The following is an 18,233-nucleotide window of genomic DNA, read 5'->3' as shown; positions in this document are numbered from 1 at the left end:
ACAGAGTATCAGTGTATGTGGACTGTCCTGCTGGCATTCTGTCCTTCTACAGAGTCTCCTCTGACTCACTGATCCACCTCCACACCTTCAACACCACATTCACTGAACCTCTGATTCCTGGATTTAGGTTCTTGTCTTTTAGTTCTTCAGTGATTCTTTCCTGATTTGAGAGTAAAGAGTCTAAAGATTTTCCTCCCGTCAGAGAAACTCTCTCACTGTTGAACAGATAGTTCATCTCTACAATCTATTTCTTGGTAAAACTTTTCTGATTGAGTCCTTGGAAACTTTTTCTTCTTCCAGTCCTTTAAAGATGGAAGCTGGATCATTCCAGGATTATTCCAGGATCCTCGTGTTTTCCTGTTTGTTTCCAGTCAAAGCTTCACACTGAATATCAAGATGTTGTTTCTCTTATTTTTTCCTCTCATTCATCATATTTCATTGAAATGTTGATCAGTTTTTCTCAATCCCTGAAAATTTTCTGTTTCTGTCGGCTCCTATTTTTCTAAACTCGTCAGATTTGAATATTAAATCTTCCTTTTGTTTATTTGCTGCAGTTTTTCTTCATGTGTTTTAGAGAAATAAAAACATTTTTCTTCTTCTGCATTTGGTTCATTTGCTGCTCATTCTGTTCTTTTCCTGTCCAAATTTAAATATTTGCATTAAAAATATTTTTCATCAACTCTGCCTTTCAGAATGTCCTAGTTAAAGTAAAATATTCCCATCCCATGAAGGTCAGAGTGATGACTTTCTGGTTCTAATATAAAATATGACATTATTTCAATCTGGAAAAACTCAGACGTAGAAAAGACGATTAAAGAGTTTAATGACAAGAATGAAAAACAATTCTTTAGAAATTAATAACAGTTCTTTGGCTCTCGGGCCCCGGCAGAAGATTTGAGCGGTGATTTCTGTGAACTCGGGTGAACATCCCCATTGCTGATTAGGGATGGTGGAGGTCGGAAAAGGATGACGTCCTGGAGAGCCGAATGATGCTGGTGGAGAAGGGGATGGAGGTGGGTTGAGCACAGCTGGAGAGCGGCTGATGGCATGGGTGTGGATCCTTATAAGCGGAGCTTGATTGGTGATTGAACACGCCGGGTCGAGGTCCAGCGCTGAGGTTGGAGGCGGAGAGCATGACGCAGCGAGCAGGTGAAGTAGAAGTTTTCCAGCCTGAATTTGCGCCTAAGCTTCATTTTACGTTAGAACGTAATGTTCCTATGTAATTAGCAACTAAATTTCTAGTTGCTCATTTTAATGGCTCAATCATACAATCACACATAACAACCATTGAGAATTTGGAAATGGATGCTCTTATGTCCAAAGTTATGAAGTGGGAACCAAATATTTCAGCTGGCTGAAATGATCCCATGTGTGCTCAAAGAACCAACAACTGCGTCATTAACTCTGCAACATTTGAATGTCAATTATTTTTCCCTAAAACTGATCATTGAGAGAAGCAGGACTGGACCGTCACACACCCACACAGAGGTTAGTTAGTATTAACAGTGTTGAACGAACAAGTTAGCATTAGCTAGCATGTTGAGCATTAGCTAGCATGTTGTCAGCCAGTGTTTATCACTGCGCAACAAACTAAGTTATTCTAACTCGCATCTCTCGCTACTGTCTTAATGAGCTGTAAGCATTAAATCCTGTGAGTCAATAAATGAGGGAGAAAATGCCCCAAACGTCGGATATTAGCTACTAACTAGCGACATTAAAGCATTTTGTTAACAGCAACATCATCAGCTTTCATTGAGATTTACCGAGTTCCGTTTTCATGAAAAATCAAAACACCGCAATTCATATTTATCGCGCAAAGGACGAATAAAATAATTTCTTCCTATTCTGCTTACTACCAGAGGATAATGCAGCTGTAGCTGCCTCCATCCAGGCATTTGACAAACTAAGCCTTCAGAAATAAAAAGCAGCGGGTTGAGATGGTTTGAGCTTCACGCACGAAGCACTAAAAATAAAACCTGACGGCTGCAGAGGCCGCAGAGCTGCGGGAGTTACGCCGGGCGAAGAGAGGCGATCTGCGGTGGCTGCCGCTTGTTAATTATTTAATTAGCCCAACTGTAAATAATTTAAATAGTTAAATAGATTATCTGACATGCGCAGTAAAGTGGCTGGTGMCGCAACGTGACTTCTTAGGACCTGAGGCTGCTGTGTGGGCGGGTTTGATGTCTATGACGTTCAACGGACGTCATACTCAAGGTCTTTATTTGCTCGTTTTTTTACTCTAAAGGTCATTTTGCACTCATTCTTCGCAAAGCCCGTTGTTCTTCAGACCTAAGAAATCTACAGGGATCATGGCAAGTACACAGAGTTCACCAACCGAAGAGACCCAGACCGTCACAGTAGAAGCCCTGATGGCTGCGGTCGACCCGTTTTTCAGAAACCTCATCCAGAAGGAGAGGTTAGGACTGGCAAATGGAAACCCAGCACCCACCACCACCTGTGCTCTGCAGGAGACTTTTGGAGACATCTTGGAGCTGTTTACATGCAAYGTTCTGCATAGTCTTCCCAAGGAACGTTGCACTATGAAGGACTTGAAGGCGGCCGTGGGCAACAAGGTTCCTGAAGCCTTAGCCAAAGTCCTGGACATCGAAGGAGACATCCATAGCGAACACACACAGAATTTAAACAGGCTGATTGTGCAATATTTGCTGGCTAGASTKGATCACAGATTGGACTCYGGTACGTCCATAATCAGACATATGGTTGATGAAACCAGCTTGATCCTGGAGGACCTTTTGGTTGGATTGCGTGCATCTGTTGAGGACTTCAAGAAACCAGCCGACGRTAAAACTTGTGAACCGAAATCTAAGATTAAAGGTTTGACAGGGAAGATCAAGAGGTTTTTCAGAARTKTCACTGGTAAACATTCATCGAAGGTGGCTCCCATGATCATCCAAGAACAACCAGAAACCTCTCTGACTGAAGTCAAGCCGATGCTGAACATCCAGGTGGAAGATGAAAAAATGTCGGCAGGAGAAGGTCCTCTTGTAGACAAAATGTCTGACATTAAAGGATGTGAAGCAGAGGCTCAGCCGGCCGAAGTAAAGGAAACTACGGCTATGGCAGCCGTCATTCCTCGGAAGTCCAGGAAACCACAGATCTACATCAAGAAGAGCCYAAGGTTGATGAAACCTCACCTGCTGARCCGTTCGTTCCTCCAGATGTTACAGACGTGGAGAACTCCGTAACMGATTCTCAGTCAACCGAAGAGTCACAGGAAATAGAAGTGAAGCCAAAGGTTGATGATATCTCACCCTTGGAAGCCTTCATTCATCCTGAGATCTTGTTGACTGAAAATCTGCTGGAAAACAAATCAGAACCGAAGTCCAGCTCTGATGATTCCTCATCTGCCTTCACTCCTTTGGATRAAGATGAGGATTCATCTGTGAAGGAAGCTCAGTGGGGCAATCAGATGTTGGCTWCCTCAGTGCTGGACGATGAAGGGAATGAGGAATTAACGGATTCTCACGTTTGTTCAGAAGAGGAACAGGAGGTTTCACATCCTCCTGGATCGACTGTTTCTCATCCAGTTCYAAATTTAAAACCGCCAGCAGAAATCTGTGAGGATATGACTCCTGCTGAGCTGGAACTGGAAGAAACAGAAACAGACTCTATCRGTGAACCGAAGGAAGACCAGGGAGAGTCTGAAGAGGTGGCAATCAGAAAAACGGCCTTGAGAAGCCTGGTCAGAGAGGTGATCCAGAGGATTATTGACAAGTCAGGCCAGAGCAGCTACCCTCCAGAAGAGCATCATGCCATCTGTGATCGACTCTTTGAGAAACTCTGGGCTGAAACMAAACYTAGAGTCCTCAAAATRAGCCCAGAGAAGATCACAGGCAAGGGCAAGACCATCTTCAAGGACCTGATGAAGGAGTGCAACAAGGCCGAGAACATCCTCCTTCTCCTGGAGGCAGGGAAATGAGTTACAGCCAAATGTAAAACAAGAAAATTTTGGTGTTTACCAAAAGTGTTTACAGGACTTTTTCTCACCAACGGAGAGCCATGGAGAGACACGTTGTCAGAACGTATCAAAACTGGATGTATTTCTTCAACAGACCTTCAACACAACTCACTGGAGTGATAATTATGGCTGTAAGAGAGTTGCAAAGTTTTGGATTTGAGAATACTGGAAGCTTTTAGTGGTCTGCTGCTAAAGTCAGAGCGAGGTGAGTAGAGCGTACTGTAGAGTGCGCATAGGTGGAGGGACGGGAGGTTAACGTTAGAGGGGGGTGGTAGCATATGGCAAGAGGGGGAAGGAGGTCTGACTGTACACTAACCACCTCTGTGTCCGCACCTTCCCCCGCTAATGATTTGGTTATTTTGAACTTTTTTAGTACTTAGGTCATGTTATAATTGTTCGTATTTAGCAGTTATGATATTTAAACTTCTTTGTGTTTAGTAGGTCATTTTATACTTGTTGATGTTTAGTACTTAGGTCATTTTATACTTGGTTGCGTTTAGTAGTTAGTTCATTGTATACTTGTTTAGTAGTTAGGTCATTTTATACTTGTTTAGTAGTTTGTTCATTTTATACGTGTAGGCCTGTCGCGATAAACGATAAATCAATTAATCGGACGATAAAAAAGCCTATCGAGATCATTTTAATTATCGTCTTTATCGTCTCTTCTGGCCTTTTTTCTTTCTGTTGATGACGCTGAATGAAAAAGGCTCAGCTCCAGTGCTCTCCACTGACCCTCCCTTCCTCATTTCCTTAGTCTAATGTCCAGCGCACATTACACGAGTTGTCCGCCCATTTTCAAACCCTGAGAGACACATTAGCCGACAGAAATCCTAGGTATAATGGTTCGATCAGGTTCGTCGTGCCGTGTGGTGTCCAGCCACATGGGCACAAAATAACGGCAGCAAGTCCAGTTAACTAATTTTAATATCAGGCATTAATCAATGCTTTACTAGAATCTACCTGTGATGCATGTAGCTATAGAGTCAGCGTAAAGTCCTGACTGAATGAAAATAATTATAACCTATTTATGTTACGTTAACGAAGAACAGCTGAAAACCTACCGGGTTCATCAGGTATCAATTTGGCTCCAACTCCTCCCCTTGTCATTTCTATATTCTTTACACAAAATGTTGAATAAACATTAATGTTTCCACATATCATCTCCGAGGGTTGCGCCGTGTCAGCTGTTTGGGATTCCCCTCCATAATTTCCCCTCAGAAAGCAGGAGGAGAATCCGCGCTTTCTGATTGGCTACCTGTCACATTCAGCGTTAAGCTCCCAGTCGGAGAAAACYCCTGATTTAGATCGGAGCGGCCACAACGATCTACTGTAACACATCACACACCGCAGGATGATCGGTTAGATCGGCCAACGATCTAAGATGGTCATAAGGGGAAAATAGGGGGGAAAAATGGTATAGTGTGAACTATTGCATTAGGTAGTCGGATGTGCCGGTTTTCTCTTTAAATCTAGTGATTACTGAAGGCAATATACTATACAGACTTCATAATCTGCACTCTTTTGGTTGAATGCAGTATTTATTTCCACTTTGGCTTTATGTTGTTTAGTTTTTATTCAAGTATGTTTTTTTGTTAATGGAGACTGAGAATCCATTTTATTTTTGTTTTTGGTTGTTTTGTTAGTTTATCAGTTCCAGTGTTACGTGTTATTTTGAAAATAAATATCAGGAAATCGCATGTATTATTAGTAATTTCCATTAAATCAGTGTCAAAAGGTCTTGGAAACAATATTATCGTTTATCGCAATAATTTCTTTAGACAATTAATCGTCCAACAAAATTTGTTATCATGACAGGCCTATATTCGTGTTTAGTACTTAGTCATTTTATACTTGTTCATGTTTAGTAGTTCATTTTATACTTGTTTAGTAGTTAGTTCATTTTATACTTGTTTAGTAGTTAGGTCATTTTATACTTGTTTAGTAGTTAGGTCATTTTATACGTATTGGCAGTTAGGTCATTTTATACGTGTTTAGTAGTTTGCTCATTTTATACGTGTTTAGTAGTTAAGTCATTTTATACTTATTAATTTTTAGTAGTTAGTTCATTTTATAATTGTTTAGTAGTTAGGTCATTTTACAATTGTTCATGTTTAGTAGTTCATAATTCACAAAGAACTCACGTTACTCAAACCTAACGCTTAACTAATACACATTCATCATTGTGTCATATGTTGGGTTTCTGACACAATGCTGGTGGTTCCACTTGCTGGAGTCTTAAAAAATTTCAACCATTAGTTTGAAAACATCATTCATAACTTCAGTATATAGTATTTCATTTTCTCCACTGACCTCATAAGTTGTACAGGTTAATCAAGTCGTCGTTTTTACAGATTTCAATCATCCACCAAGATGTGAAGAACTGAGACCCAACGACGGAAAGTGGTGGATTCAGGGGATGTGTAGTTAGAAACCCAGACTCAAAAGTTTATCTTATTGGACTGAAACATCTTCCTCAATGTCTGTGCTGTGAATCCTATAGGTCTGGATTTTATTTCTGGTCCTCCAGAATCACAACCAGGCAGCTTTCGTACAGTGTAGTTCAGTTTTCTGTCCATCTTCCTTCATCTTCTGATCGTCTTCTCTCCAGGGACTCATCCTAGATGTTCCTCTCTCAGTTCTCAGTTTCTTCCCATCTCTTCTCCGTGCATGACCACATAAACGTAAACGTTTCCACCTGAGACTCTCTCCAGGTTCCAAGGTGAAGCCAAGGTAGTCTGACTTAGGTTTTCTTTGAATACCTGGAAGTCTGCTGGACTTATTTCCAGGTTTTTCATGGACATCATTCACTCTTCTTGACGTTCCGTCCTCCATTGTTCTGAAAACAATGGAGGACAAAGCAAGTGTTTCATTGAACTGAAACACTTGCTTAGTTTCCGTTAGATTTTTTTTATGTTGCTTTTTGCAAACTGTAATTCTGCTTCATGCTGTCAGACACGTTTTGATCAAGAAATTGTTTAATTCTGGGATTATTTCTAGCAATCTACCATTTGTTAGCTTTATAATTATATTTTATTAGACATTCTGAAACATTTAGATGTGACAAAAATGCAAAAACTAGAAGGAATATAAAAGGAGTAAATAGTTTTTCACTGCACTATCATGTGATGTATAAAATACCTCAGCTAGTTCCATAAAATGTATTATTTTAGCTTTGTTTGACTTTTAGATCATTTTAGTTGCTTTACATGGGACTATCTGCAAATTTTTCTATGGAACATTGCTCCAAGTTATTAGCAGAAAATCTGCATATTCACAAATATTGTTCATAAAAAAAATCAATAAAATAGAAGTATTGAAGTTGAAATACAAAGATGCTATTAGCAAATCTAGGAGAACTTTCATTGGTTAGCTTCTATGGTAGCACAAAGACAAAGTATATTTGTCATTCAAACTTTTAAAATAGGAAGTTATAAGCATCGCTCGTCTCTTTTGTGAAAATTCCCGATTTATTAACCTTACTGGGATCATTATGACTTATGGTGTAAAAACGCACACCAGCAGTTGTGGGTACACTTCCACTAATAGTGGAGCTAATTTTTATTTAGCATTTTTACTATGTTTTTCAATGTTTAGCACACTTAGCTTTCCCTAAATTAAATATTCTGGATAAACTTTAAAGCGCTAATTTACTTAACTGTTTTGTAAACTAACAGCTGAATAAAATTTGACATTTGGTTTAAAATTTCGGTTCTAAACGGTTAAACCTAAACCTGCTCTTATTTTGAAAGGGTGAAGACTACGCAGCAGTTCCGTTTCCGTTCTTCAATTTATCTGATTTCAAACGTAAAACATACACGAACAAAATAAAACACAAGAAAGAAACATAAGTGCAATATCTAGTGACATTATAGAACATGTAAATTACGTCGAAATTAAATTGGTGTTTGAGGTTGTAGTCTTTCAAGAGCAGACGTAATTTGAATTGAAGTTAGCATGTTAGCATCGTGCTTTAGCTAGCTTACTCCCCACTACTGAATAGATACCGCTCACCAGTTTTTCAGACAAAATCATCATTATTCATAATAATTAATTTTTTCGGAATTTATTGACAAAAGCAAACATATAACATACAGCAAGCCTTACCTTTTAAAAAATCCCAGTGGAAAGAGGTAAGGACCGAGGTTTTCACTGTTATTCTGAAAAATGTGGCTTTAATTCATATTTTAGAAACGAATCTGCGGCCACAGTTTTCATTTGTGGGTTTTCACCTCTCACAGAAAAAAAAAAACAAAAACCCGGTGCTCCACACTTTTCACACGCTGTTTTTGCCTCGGCTGTACATCTATTAATACAGATTTAATTTACAACTCTTCACACACAGAGACATAAAATCCGCTCGCAGTCGCACGAAAGCCTGAACCCGGGGACTGCAGGGGGTAAAGCTACGGGCAGATGAAGTGTCGTCTTGTTGCATAGCCCTACTTTTTAATATATATTTTTCAGTGAACAGTCATCTGCAACAACACAACTCTTTACTGAACCTGTGAGTTTACATTTAGGTCAGTTTTCCAACCGACATTTTCCAACTGACATTGTCACAGAGTGGCTAAAACCTGACGTCACTCCGTTTGTGATAACCGTCACAGTTTAGAAACCAAAAACGAGGAGGAGGAGGAAAGCCCAGAAAATCCGAGCTTTTATGGCAGAGACGATAAATATAACACATGCTGGAGGAGGCAGGTGGTTCTGAAATATTTTCTTTTTTATATAATTTTAAAAAATGGCACTTTTTCTCAACTGAGAGACGGATTTCTGTGGCTGACTGGCAGTATATGTGAGAGAACAAAGGCAAATACTTACCACAAACCCTTCAGTACAAACACTACCCTTGTCATGCACTACATTATTTACTTTGAAATTAAATTTTAAAACACCCACCAGAAGAATTGTACAAAAAAAGTATATTTCTGTTTTTAACTCAGGATGTTCATGTATATTTTTTTCTTCCCAGCCACGGTCATTCTGCGCTCTCGGTTTAAGTCCATCTGAACCGAAGCGAAGCTGAAACTTTAACAACTTTGTGGTAAACGAGGCACTTGATATTTGGCCACTTAACGCCAGAAAAAGAGTTCCTCTGGTTCTGTGTGCACCGAAACCTTTTTACATCCTGTACAGATTACAAAAACGTGACAGTGAAAAAGCGGCAGAAAATGTGGAATCTCAGCTACAGGTGGATCAAACAAACAAAAAATGTATATTACTCATACAAACTACCGAATTGAGATTGTCAATTAATTTATTAGATTAAAATTAGTTCCAATCAATTAGCTAATAATGTCCGCTTAGACCTTTCTTTTAGTGTTGCAGTTTGGCCACCATCAAGTAGAGGGCGCCGCTGGTCATTCATAAATGGAGCAGGCGATACAGGATTAAAGATGGCGGCGCTCTGAAACGAAACGGTCCTAACGGAGACATTTATGGGATGCAAAATGCACCTTATGCGACCCTTTTCTCTTAAGTATAAAAACTAAAAGCTCCTTAAGTTAATTCAACTGAGCATCAATTTCTCAACCAAAATGACTGACGTGCCACGATGACAGGATGTGATACGAGGAAAACGCAGAAAATAATATAAAAAGACATTATGCTAATAAGAACAGTTGGTTTTGAGGGCTGTCTTAGTGTCATAGCGTGAAAAACTCCCACCATTTCCAGTCTGTTCAGTCACAACTGACATGTAAAAATGTCAAATATGACAAATTTAGCCCTTCATGTCATAGAACAATGGTTGCTTCTCTTGATACAAGAGAAAACGGATCTTTAAGAAAATGGCCACTTATAAATTAATCGTTAGTCGATTGTTAAGAGCATTCAACTTTATATTAACTGGATAAATATGCTATCTATGCTAACTCCTCAATTAGCATTTCTATACCTGCACAAGGGGAAATCTTACCGTGGAAAATGGACCAACCGTGTTCTGATTATCTCAAAAAAATGGATCTAAAAGTTGCAGCTAGTAGAAACAAAATGGAAAATCTGCAAAGATGTCTTCACACGAGACCAGCAGGAAGCGGACTATGGCGCAGGGCATTCTGGGTAAATACAACCAAAACAAACGCGATAGGTGAGCGGTAGCGGCAGAACTGGCTCCTGTTTTTTTTATTTTTTATGAAAGACAAAGGAGACGCCACTCCGTTTTCATTTACATTTTGTGAAACAGGAAGTTGCATTTATTATCTTCTTTAGTGGTTCTTGGTGCATCGCCCCCACAGGTCAGGAGGGGAAAAGCTTTTATAAATTATTTTGGTTTGTTTGACTCGGTGCAGAGAGAAAGTGAAATGTTCCAACAGAAAATGAAACAAATGTTGCCATTTTGGTCCCCAGTTGAACCTGAGACATGTGGAGGTATTTGTTTTACAAATGTAAATTAAAGGGCAATTAATTCATTTTTTCCCGAAACAGTTTAATCATTTTAGATTTTGTCCCCCTACTTGATCTGAAAATAAAGCAAAAAAAAAAAAAAGAAATTGTTTCAGGCTTGTTCTAAAAACTCTGAATGTTCATCTGCTAAAATAAAACTGCTTTTTGTCATATCTGTGATATTTTTTCAGCTTTAAAGTGAAATAAAAAGTAGATTCCACATTTTTGCCTCTATTGGTTGTTCTCCTTTTCTACCCATGATCTCCATTAACACATGTTCTATAAGAATCTAAATACCTGAATGAAAACATTTGAACCTTTTTTTTTTTTGCAAAAGTTACACCAAAGTAGCAGCTAAACAAACAAAAATAAACTCAGAAATATTGTTCTGATTGTGACAAAACAAACAAAAAGAGCCATAAAGTGTGAATTTAAAACAGTGAGAAGCTATGATAAGGTCAGGAATGAGGCATTCTGACACAGTTTACAGCTTCACTCTCAACATTTTGGCTTATATCTTCTGAATTTACCAGCCAAGGCAGAAGGTTAAGGGTTTTCACGTGTGCTATAATCTCAGTGCAAGTAAATGGGATAGAAAAGGTTTTTTTTCTTGTAAAGAGGTTGTAATATTAGAGATTAACACAAAAAGCTGGAACACTGCAGAAACATAAAATCTTACCAAGGATTTTTGATCTGTTTTTTAGTGCAAATATTTTAATACGCCTGGAATGAGACAAAAGTAACATACAAGTAACTTTTAAGAAAAAAATAGGAGCTTGTTTTAAGTCAGTGATTCCCTAAAGGTGACCTGTTATGCAGGTTAGAAAATGTCTATTTGCAAAACAAAACATTTTCATTATAATTTTACACAAAATCATCCTTAGATAATCACATTTTAGCTGTTTTAGAGTCTGTCACTTTAAATCCAAATAAGCTGCTGCTGACCACGCCCCCTAACTCAATGTTTACACTTGTATGTTAAAATGGCTGCCAGCAGATGGACAATTATACAACCAAACAATCTTTGAAAAGCATTAGAGCCTCTTGAGACTTCAACAAGAGTGTAGTAAGTGGTTCCTGTATGGTAAGTCAACAACACAACGCATAACAGTGGTAAAACCAGCTGAGCTTGTGTTGCTGGGTAACGGGTGGAACTCTGCTGGGGTTGCTAGGTAACGGCGCAGTGCCTGCTGATTTGTGACGTTAAATTCTGGAGGTTTTTGAAACATCTTGATTTCCAGAGGCCAAAAAACATGAACATTATGTCAAAAACAGGCTGGGTGTGTTTATTTAAAGACCTTGCTTTGCTTTTAGAAACAGTAGGAACCCAAATGGAAGTGTAAAAATGTGTAAAATATGAATTTTGCATAATATGCCCACTTTAATTTTGACTGAAAAAAGTACAATTTCCACTGGAAGATTATTTCACTCCTAAGCCGTTTTTTTCCATTTTATAAAGTAATCACAGTGGAGTCAGTAGTTTGTCAATATTAAGGGATTTTTGACCTAAAACCAGCTCCTATATCTTGCTGAAAAGTTACTTGTGAGTTAGTTTAATCTTATTTCAAGTGTACGAAGATATTTCCAGTAGAAACTGGACCAACAACACTGGGTAGTATTTGGTGTTATGGCAGTGAATGATCAGTGACCTCCTTCAGCGGCACAGTCCCAGTCGCGGGCTCCAGCCGGCCGACCTCGGCGCTCAGCAGCAGGTTTTTAGCGTTTCAGTTTCAGCTGTGGAGCTTAGCGCCCAGCTAGCACCAGTCCTCCTCCTCCCGCTCCCTGAGACCCGCCGCTCCCCGGCTGCTGCCCGGCGCAGACCCCAGCGTGTAGTGGTAGCCGTTCGGCACTCCCCCTGCCCGCCCCTGCGCGGCGGTGGCGGCGCCTCTGGAGGAGTGTCCCCCCCCATGGCTGCTCACAGCGTCCTGGAAGTCCTCGCCCTCCTCCAGCAGGGACGAGTCCAGCTGCTGCCGGCTCGCGTTAGAGTCCGGACCAACTGGCGCTTTGGGCTCCTCGTGAGCCGCGAGCATGCGGTCGTGCTCCGATGCGCCGCAGACGAAGCGAGACCCGGGCGTGGAGGCGCTGGGCGTAGCAGCTGAGGAGGTGGGGGTCTTGTAGGACACGGCGGGCCGAGGCGTGAGCGGCGTCTGGGGGAGCTGGCGGCGCCCGCGGGCCTGAGCGCCGGTACCAGACGGCGGCTTCGTCACAGTGCTTCCCTGCTGGGAAACACAACCACACTGTGACTTTAAGGTAAGCCTGGGCAATAATCAATAAGAATATAGAACATAACCAATAACAATTGGTCCACACGGCTACAGCGCCACCGCCTGGCCTGGCAGACCTACTACACCATCGTTTACTGAAACATGTCTCACCTGTTTGATGAGGCCAGAGTCCTGGCTCTCTCCTGGAGACGAGGACCGGCTCGGACCAGCCGACCGGGCCTGACCCGGCTCCCTGCTGCCGTAGCGCTCGCAGGAGTAGTAGCGCTGCTTCTCCCCGGCGGAGGAGTGGTGCCTCCTCTCATGGGGCCGGCTGCGGTCCCGCTCCCTCGCTCGCTCTCTGGACAAACCGTCGGCTGACGGGTCTTCAAACGAACCTACAGGACGGAGACGTTCAGCGACAGTTTACTTCTTAAACATTTAAAACTCTGCCAGCTTCATGTCTCTGGAGCGGTCCCAGTAATTTCTAATCACTCATCACATGATCAAACTTGTCTCTGCAAATAGCAGAATATTGACAAAATTATGTGCATATTTGTAAAGGAAACGCAGTGAATCAAACATAAACAGAAGTAATTTCATCATAATCAGGTGTCAGATGAGCTTTGAGGTCTCAAACTTTCTTCTCTTTCTTCCTGCTGGTGGTTTTGGTTCTCACCAGGACGTTTCTGACCTCTGTCTACTCTGGCCTTTTATCTCAGCTAGGAAACCCAGCAGCGACTCTTTACTGGTCAGAAACCAGTCAGTGTAACTTTAGCAGATCACCAGTAACAGAAACCAACTTCTGTGACCAAAACCTGCAGCTAAAACCAGAAGGAACCTTGTGAGGAAAACATTTCTGCAGTTTGCGGCGCCTCAACACTGCAAAAGTCTTACCAAGTACTTCTGGTTTATAGTTTAAATATTTTATTCAGAATCTATAAGAATCTCCTACTTCAAGTAAACTGTGATTATAAATTTTGGTGTTGAATTTTTTTTCTGCGTCTTGTTTTCTGGCTCACCGACTGCGCCAGACGGCGGCGCTGAGGACGTTTTATCCAGAGACTTCTGCTTCCTGTCTTTGTCCTTGTCTCTGCGGCGGTGGCAGCGGTGATGGTGGTGATGGTGGGTCCGGTCCGGGTCCGGTCCGGCACAGAACCGGCTCTGGTCGACGCGCTCCAGGTCGTAGTCCCTCAGCCCGACCTGCTGGGGCGTCAGCGACGACGCAGAGCGTTTTATTGGGCTGAGGTCAACGATCGGCTGGAAGGAGGGAAGAGGAAAAGGTCAAAGGTCAAGCGGACTGCTTGGCAGTGGATCGATGAAATATTCACAACATGAAGCCAGAGAGCAGCAACTTCACGTCTAAACATTAAACTTGTTTGAATGTCTGAATGAAGACTGAACTGCCATCATCCTCCAACTACTTCCTGTTTTCTTTGTCGTTTCCAACAGTAGTAACATCCTGTTGTTGATCATGTGACTCGTGTGATGCGAAAAACTTGTTTTTAATGCAGTTTTGCACATTTTGATAAGTCCAAAAAAACCTGCCTCATCTCATCACCAAAACTTTTGATCAAAAAACAAGTTATTTCAAAACTAGAGCGTCTTCTTTAAGCAAATTTATTTCCGTAACTCCAATTATATAGTCAATGGGAATTAAGCTTCTGCTTAAAGTTAAATCAGACTAAACTTCTCTTGTTTTTTGTTCAAATGACCAAAAATTATTTTCATTTGCCAAAATACATCCAGATGTGAGACGGATTCAAATGAACTCAGAGGTGAGGTTTGCACTGCAAAAACACAAAAATCTTACCAAGTATTGTTGTCTAGTTTCTAGTGCAAAATTAATGGAAAAATACAAGTCCTACTGGCAGATTAATTCATTTATAAGATGGGAAAAATKTTTTAAGTGAAATAATGTGCCGGTTGATGTTGAACTTTTTCATTGATATTAAGGAATTATTTTCTTTAAACAAGCTCATATATTTTACTGAAAGTTACTTGTAAGTTAGTTTTCTTTTATTTCAAGTGCATTTGCAAAAGAAGCTAGATAAAATACATCGTAAGATTTTGTGTTTTTACAGTGTAGCTTGTATGCTAATACTAAGATGGTTTCCACTCTGCATAATTAAACATTATAAGATATATTTGGTTTTTGAAGAGCTAAAAAAGGCAGTTAGAGGGACACACTAAAATATGTAATGCATCATATTATTCACTTTTCTCCTTAAAACTGACAGTTAATTTAATTTCTTTATTATTTTATTAGATAGTGCTGCTCACTCTGTCTGGTTCTTACCTTGTCGGTTGCAGAAATCAAACTGGTGAGACGAGGAACTGAACCAGCAACCAAAACTCACCTTCCAACTGAAATTAGCAGCGATTTAAACCAAAATGAACCATTTTAGAGACTTAAAATGTTAATTATACTGATTAGATACATTTTGGAGTGAATTGGTGGAGCGTTGGTTCTTGTTCCTCGCTCACAGTTTGAGACGTCGCTGCAGTCAGAGTCCAGAGGCGACATCATGTTAAGAAAACGATCTTAACAGTCATTTATTCAGCAAGCAGCCTTAAAATCTCATTATTTTAACAGAAATAAATTATTTGCACCAGAATTTTCTCTAATTCTGTTCCCATCACAAAATGGACAGAATTAAAAGTTTTAACATTTTAATTTAAACCCTGAAAAACTCTTAGAATCAGATTACACTGCAAAAATACAAAATGTCACCAATTTTTTTAAAATATAGTTTATAGTGAAAATAAATTTAACTTGAAATAAAGAAAAACTAACAAGTAACTTTTCAGCTAGAAGTAGGAGCTAGTTTTAAGAAAACAATTCCTCAATATTGATGAAAAAGTAACACATTATTTCACTTATAACTTACCGTACTTAAAATAAACTCATATTTCTTGCTGAAAAGTTACTGTAAGTTAATTTTAAATTATTTCAAGTCTGATCAGATATTTGCACTAAAAACTATGAAAAAAACAACAACTTGTTAACAGTATTGTTCCATAGTTTTTGAAGTGTAAGACCTTGTTTTAAGTCAAAATTCTTGAAAAATGTATAAAATTGGGGGATGATTTCACTTAAAACATTTTTCCATGTTATAGGTGAAATAAACTACTGGTATTTTTTTAAAATCAAGGAATTATTTTTCTTAAACTCCTGTATTTTGCTGAAAAGTCATTTTCAAATTAGTTTCAATTAAAGTGTGCTAAACAATTTCCACTAAATATTTGACAAAAAAATTGGTAGCATTTTGTGTTTTTGCAAGTGAAATCCCCCAAAACATACAAGCTGCACTGCAAAAACACAAAAATCCAAAGTATTTTTTAAAAATAAGACAAAACTAATTTACAGGTAGCGTTTCAATAGCTTTTTATAAGTCAATAATTCCTTAAAATTGCAGATTATTTCACTCCCAGTGGAATTAGTAATTTTTATGAATATTAAAAAAACTATTGACTCAAGTTCTTACACTGCATAAACTAAATTTTCCCACATAATTAGTGAAATTATGTAAAAACTAGATAAAATACTTGGTAATATTTTGTGTTTTTGCAGCTTATTGTCTCAATTTAACTAATTAAATAAGATTTTAAGACTGAAACCAGTAGAAATGAGAAAACCAAACAAGTTTTAAGTGAGAAATCTTTGAAACAGAAGAGCAGCAGTACCGTCTCCACCTTCCACAAAACGACACAAACACTCACAACCACAGCGTGTAGCACCGCACTGCTGAAAAGCAGGAGACGAACCTGAGAACACATACAGATACCTTTCCAAGGATGTATGGCTTCAATGTGAATGTAAATCGCTTTTTTAAAAATGAGATTATATGGAATGGGTGGTGCGTTGTGGAGGGCGTCAACTGCAATGTGATGGAGGCAAAAACACAAAGAGAGAGAAGAGGGGAGGATAGAGAGGTGGCGCAACAGGTGGTACATACTGCCAGGTGTGTCCCGGGGGCGTGGCGAGGGTGGCTCCGCTAAGGACAGCACGCACAAGAGGAGGCGGGCAAAACATTAGCAGTGAGCATCAACACAAGAAAAAACGGGAAGACAGGAAGAGAAGAAGAAGAAGGCCGCTTCTGTAGTTTCCTGCTGCCCACAGAACCCATCGGGTAAAATTAGCTCCTATTGTCAGCTTTTTTATAAAAAATAAATGTTAAACTGGAGTTTTAGACACATTTAATTACAAATGTTGCTTTTTTTACATTAAATAACATGATTGTGCTTCCTTGAACAGGTTCTGTTACTTTAAACCAAAATTAACTCCACATTTACTCTGGTTGCTAGGTAACGGGCAGAGTTCCGCTGGGGTTGCTTGGTAACGGCGTAACTTACTGGCAGAAAATGACTGGGCAACTGTTATTTTTAAACACTTGTACTATTTTTAGAAGTTGAGACCCAAATGGAATTATAAATATGTTAAAAACAACAAATTTTGAATAGTCTGTCTTTTTTAAAAAGTCTAGAGTACATCCTCATCTCTTCATGTTTTCTGAATTCATATTTTTTTATCTGTATATTATCTTTTAAAGTGGTTGCATCAAAAGATTTTCAGACTTTTGGTTGCTCAGGATTTTTTTTATTTATTTAGAAACTCAGAAACTTTAGAAAAAAACTGAGTTTTTTTGGTGGAAATTAACTTCTCTTTTTGTGTATCTACATTACCCGTAACTCGCTGTTCTAATGTTTTCTACTGTCCATGTTTCTTGTTTTAAATAACATGACTGAGTAAAAATAAAGAACACGTAGACAGGATATGGAACTGTTCCGTGTTCATCCACTTCAAAATAAGAGCATGAACATAAAACGTCTAACTACATTCAGAAATTATCCAAAATATTAATTTAGGGGGAAGCTAAATGTGATAAATGTTCCCTAAGCTAGAAAAAATGCTTAGCGCTAGCTTAAAATTAGCTACGTTACCAGCAGAAGTGTAGATTTGCATCAGGTTCTCCTAAAAAAGTAGCTCTAGGTATTTATACAATAACATTATTTGCAACTTCTAACTATACATTAGCAACAGACTTTTTGGATGTCTATTTGTAAAATGATGCTGAGCGTTGAGCTTCTACTTTTTACTACTTTGTCTCACATAAACAAAACAAACCTGTTGAATCTGTGGTTATTAAGTGACAAACTGAATAATTAGAAAGACCTGAAATCTTTAAGGAGCTTAAAAATGCAACGTAAACAGCGGGAAAGCACGTGTTCAAGAATCGTGGAGGGAAAGACGGTGACAGACGGAAACCAGACAGTGAGACAGTAAAGCTGAACAGACGGGTGGAAAAATCCAAACAGAGAAACAAAATCCCCTAAACGTGGCGTCAACACAGCAGATTCCACAGAATGAAATTAATACACATTAAAAACTCTTTAAAGTTTATGACAGTTACATCACTGGACATGCAGAGACTCAACCCTTTGAAAGGAAAAAATGAAAATAAAAAGAACAGTCAGCAGCAATAAAATCTAAACATTTTATAACAATTCAACATATTTTCTGTTAAAAAGTTTGATTAATTCACACATATAAATACAGAAGCTCTTAAAGGAAAATAATGTGAATAAAAGAAGAGTTTATTTGTTTAGGAAGTTATGTTTGTTTGGGTCCAGTTTGAATGCCAAGTGGACCGGAGTCTGATCCAAAA

General features: G+C 39.2%; 1 protein-coding gene across 10 annotated transcripts in view; it reads right to left on the bottom strand.

The window, feature by feature from the left end:
- Positions 1 to 11,549: 11,549 nt before the first annotated feature.
- Positions 11,550 to 18,233, bottom strand: part of LOC103473951 (voltage-dependent N-type calcium channel subunit alpha-1B-like) — a 73,693-nt gene continuing 67,009 nt past the window's right edge. For 8 of the 10 annotated variants that reach the window (XM_017307828.1, XM_008424616.1, XM_017307829.1 and 5 more), the window contains 4 exons: positions 16,524 to 16,562; positions 13,587 to 13,824; positions 12,739 to 12,962; positions 11,550 to 12,582 (listed from right to left, as the gene is read on the bottom strand). In XM_017307828.1, the coding sequence (XP_017163317.1) occupies positions 12,118 to 12,582; positions 12,739 to 12,962; positions 13,587 to 13,824; positions 16,524 to 16,562 (966 nt within the window). In that variant the 3' untranslated portion in view covers positions 11,550 to 12,117. The remainder of the gene's footprint in view (positions 12,583 to 12,738; positions 12,963 to 13,586; positions 13,825 to 16,523; positions 16,563 to 18,233) is intronic. The other 2 variants (XM_017307830.1, XM_017307833.1) reach the window with 2 other exon arrangements.

The sequence above is a fragment of the Poecilia reticulata genome, linkage group LG12, assembly GCF_000633615.1.
Source record: "Poecilia reticulata strain Guanapo linkage group LG12, Guppy_female_1.0+MT, whole genome shotgun sequence".
Taxonomy (NCBI): Eukaryota; Metazoa; Chordata; class Actinopteri; order Cyprinodontiformes; family Poeciliidae; genus Poecilia; species Poecilia reticulata.
Note: the sequence above shows the minus strand (reverse complement) of the source record. Positions and strands in the feature narration are given on the sequence as shown.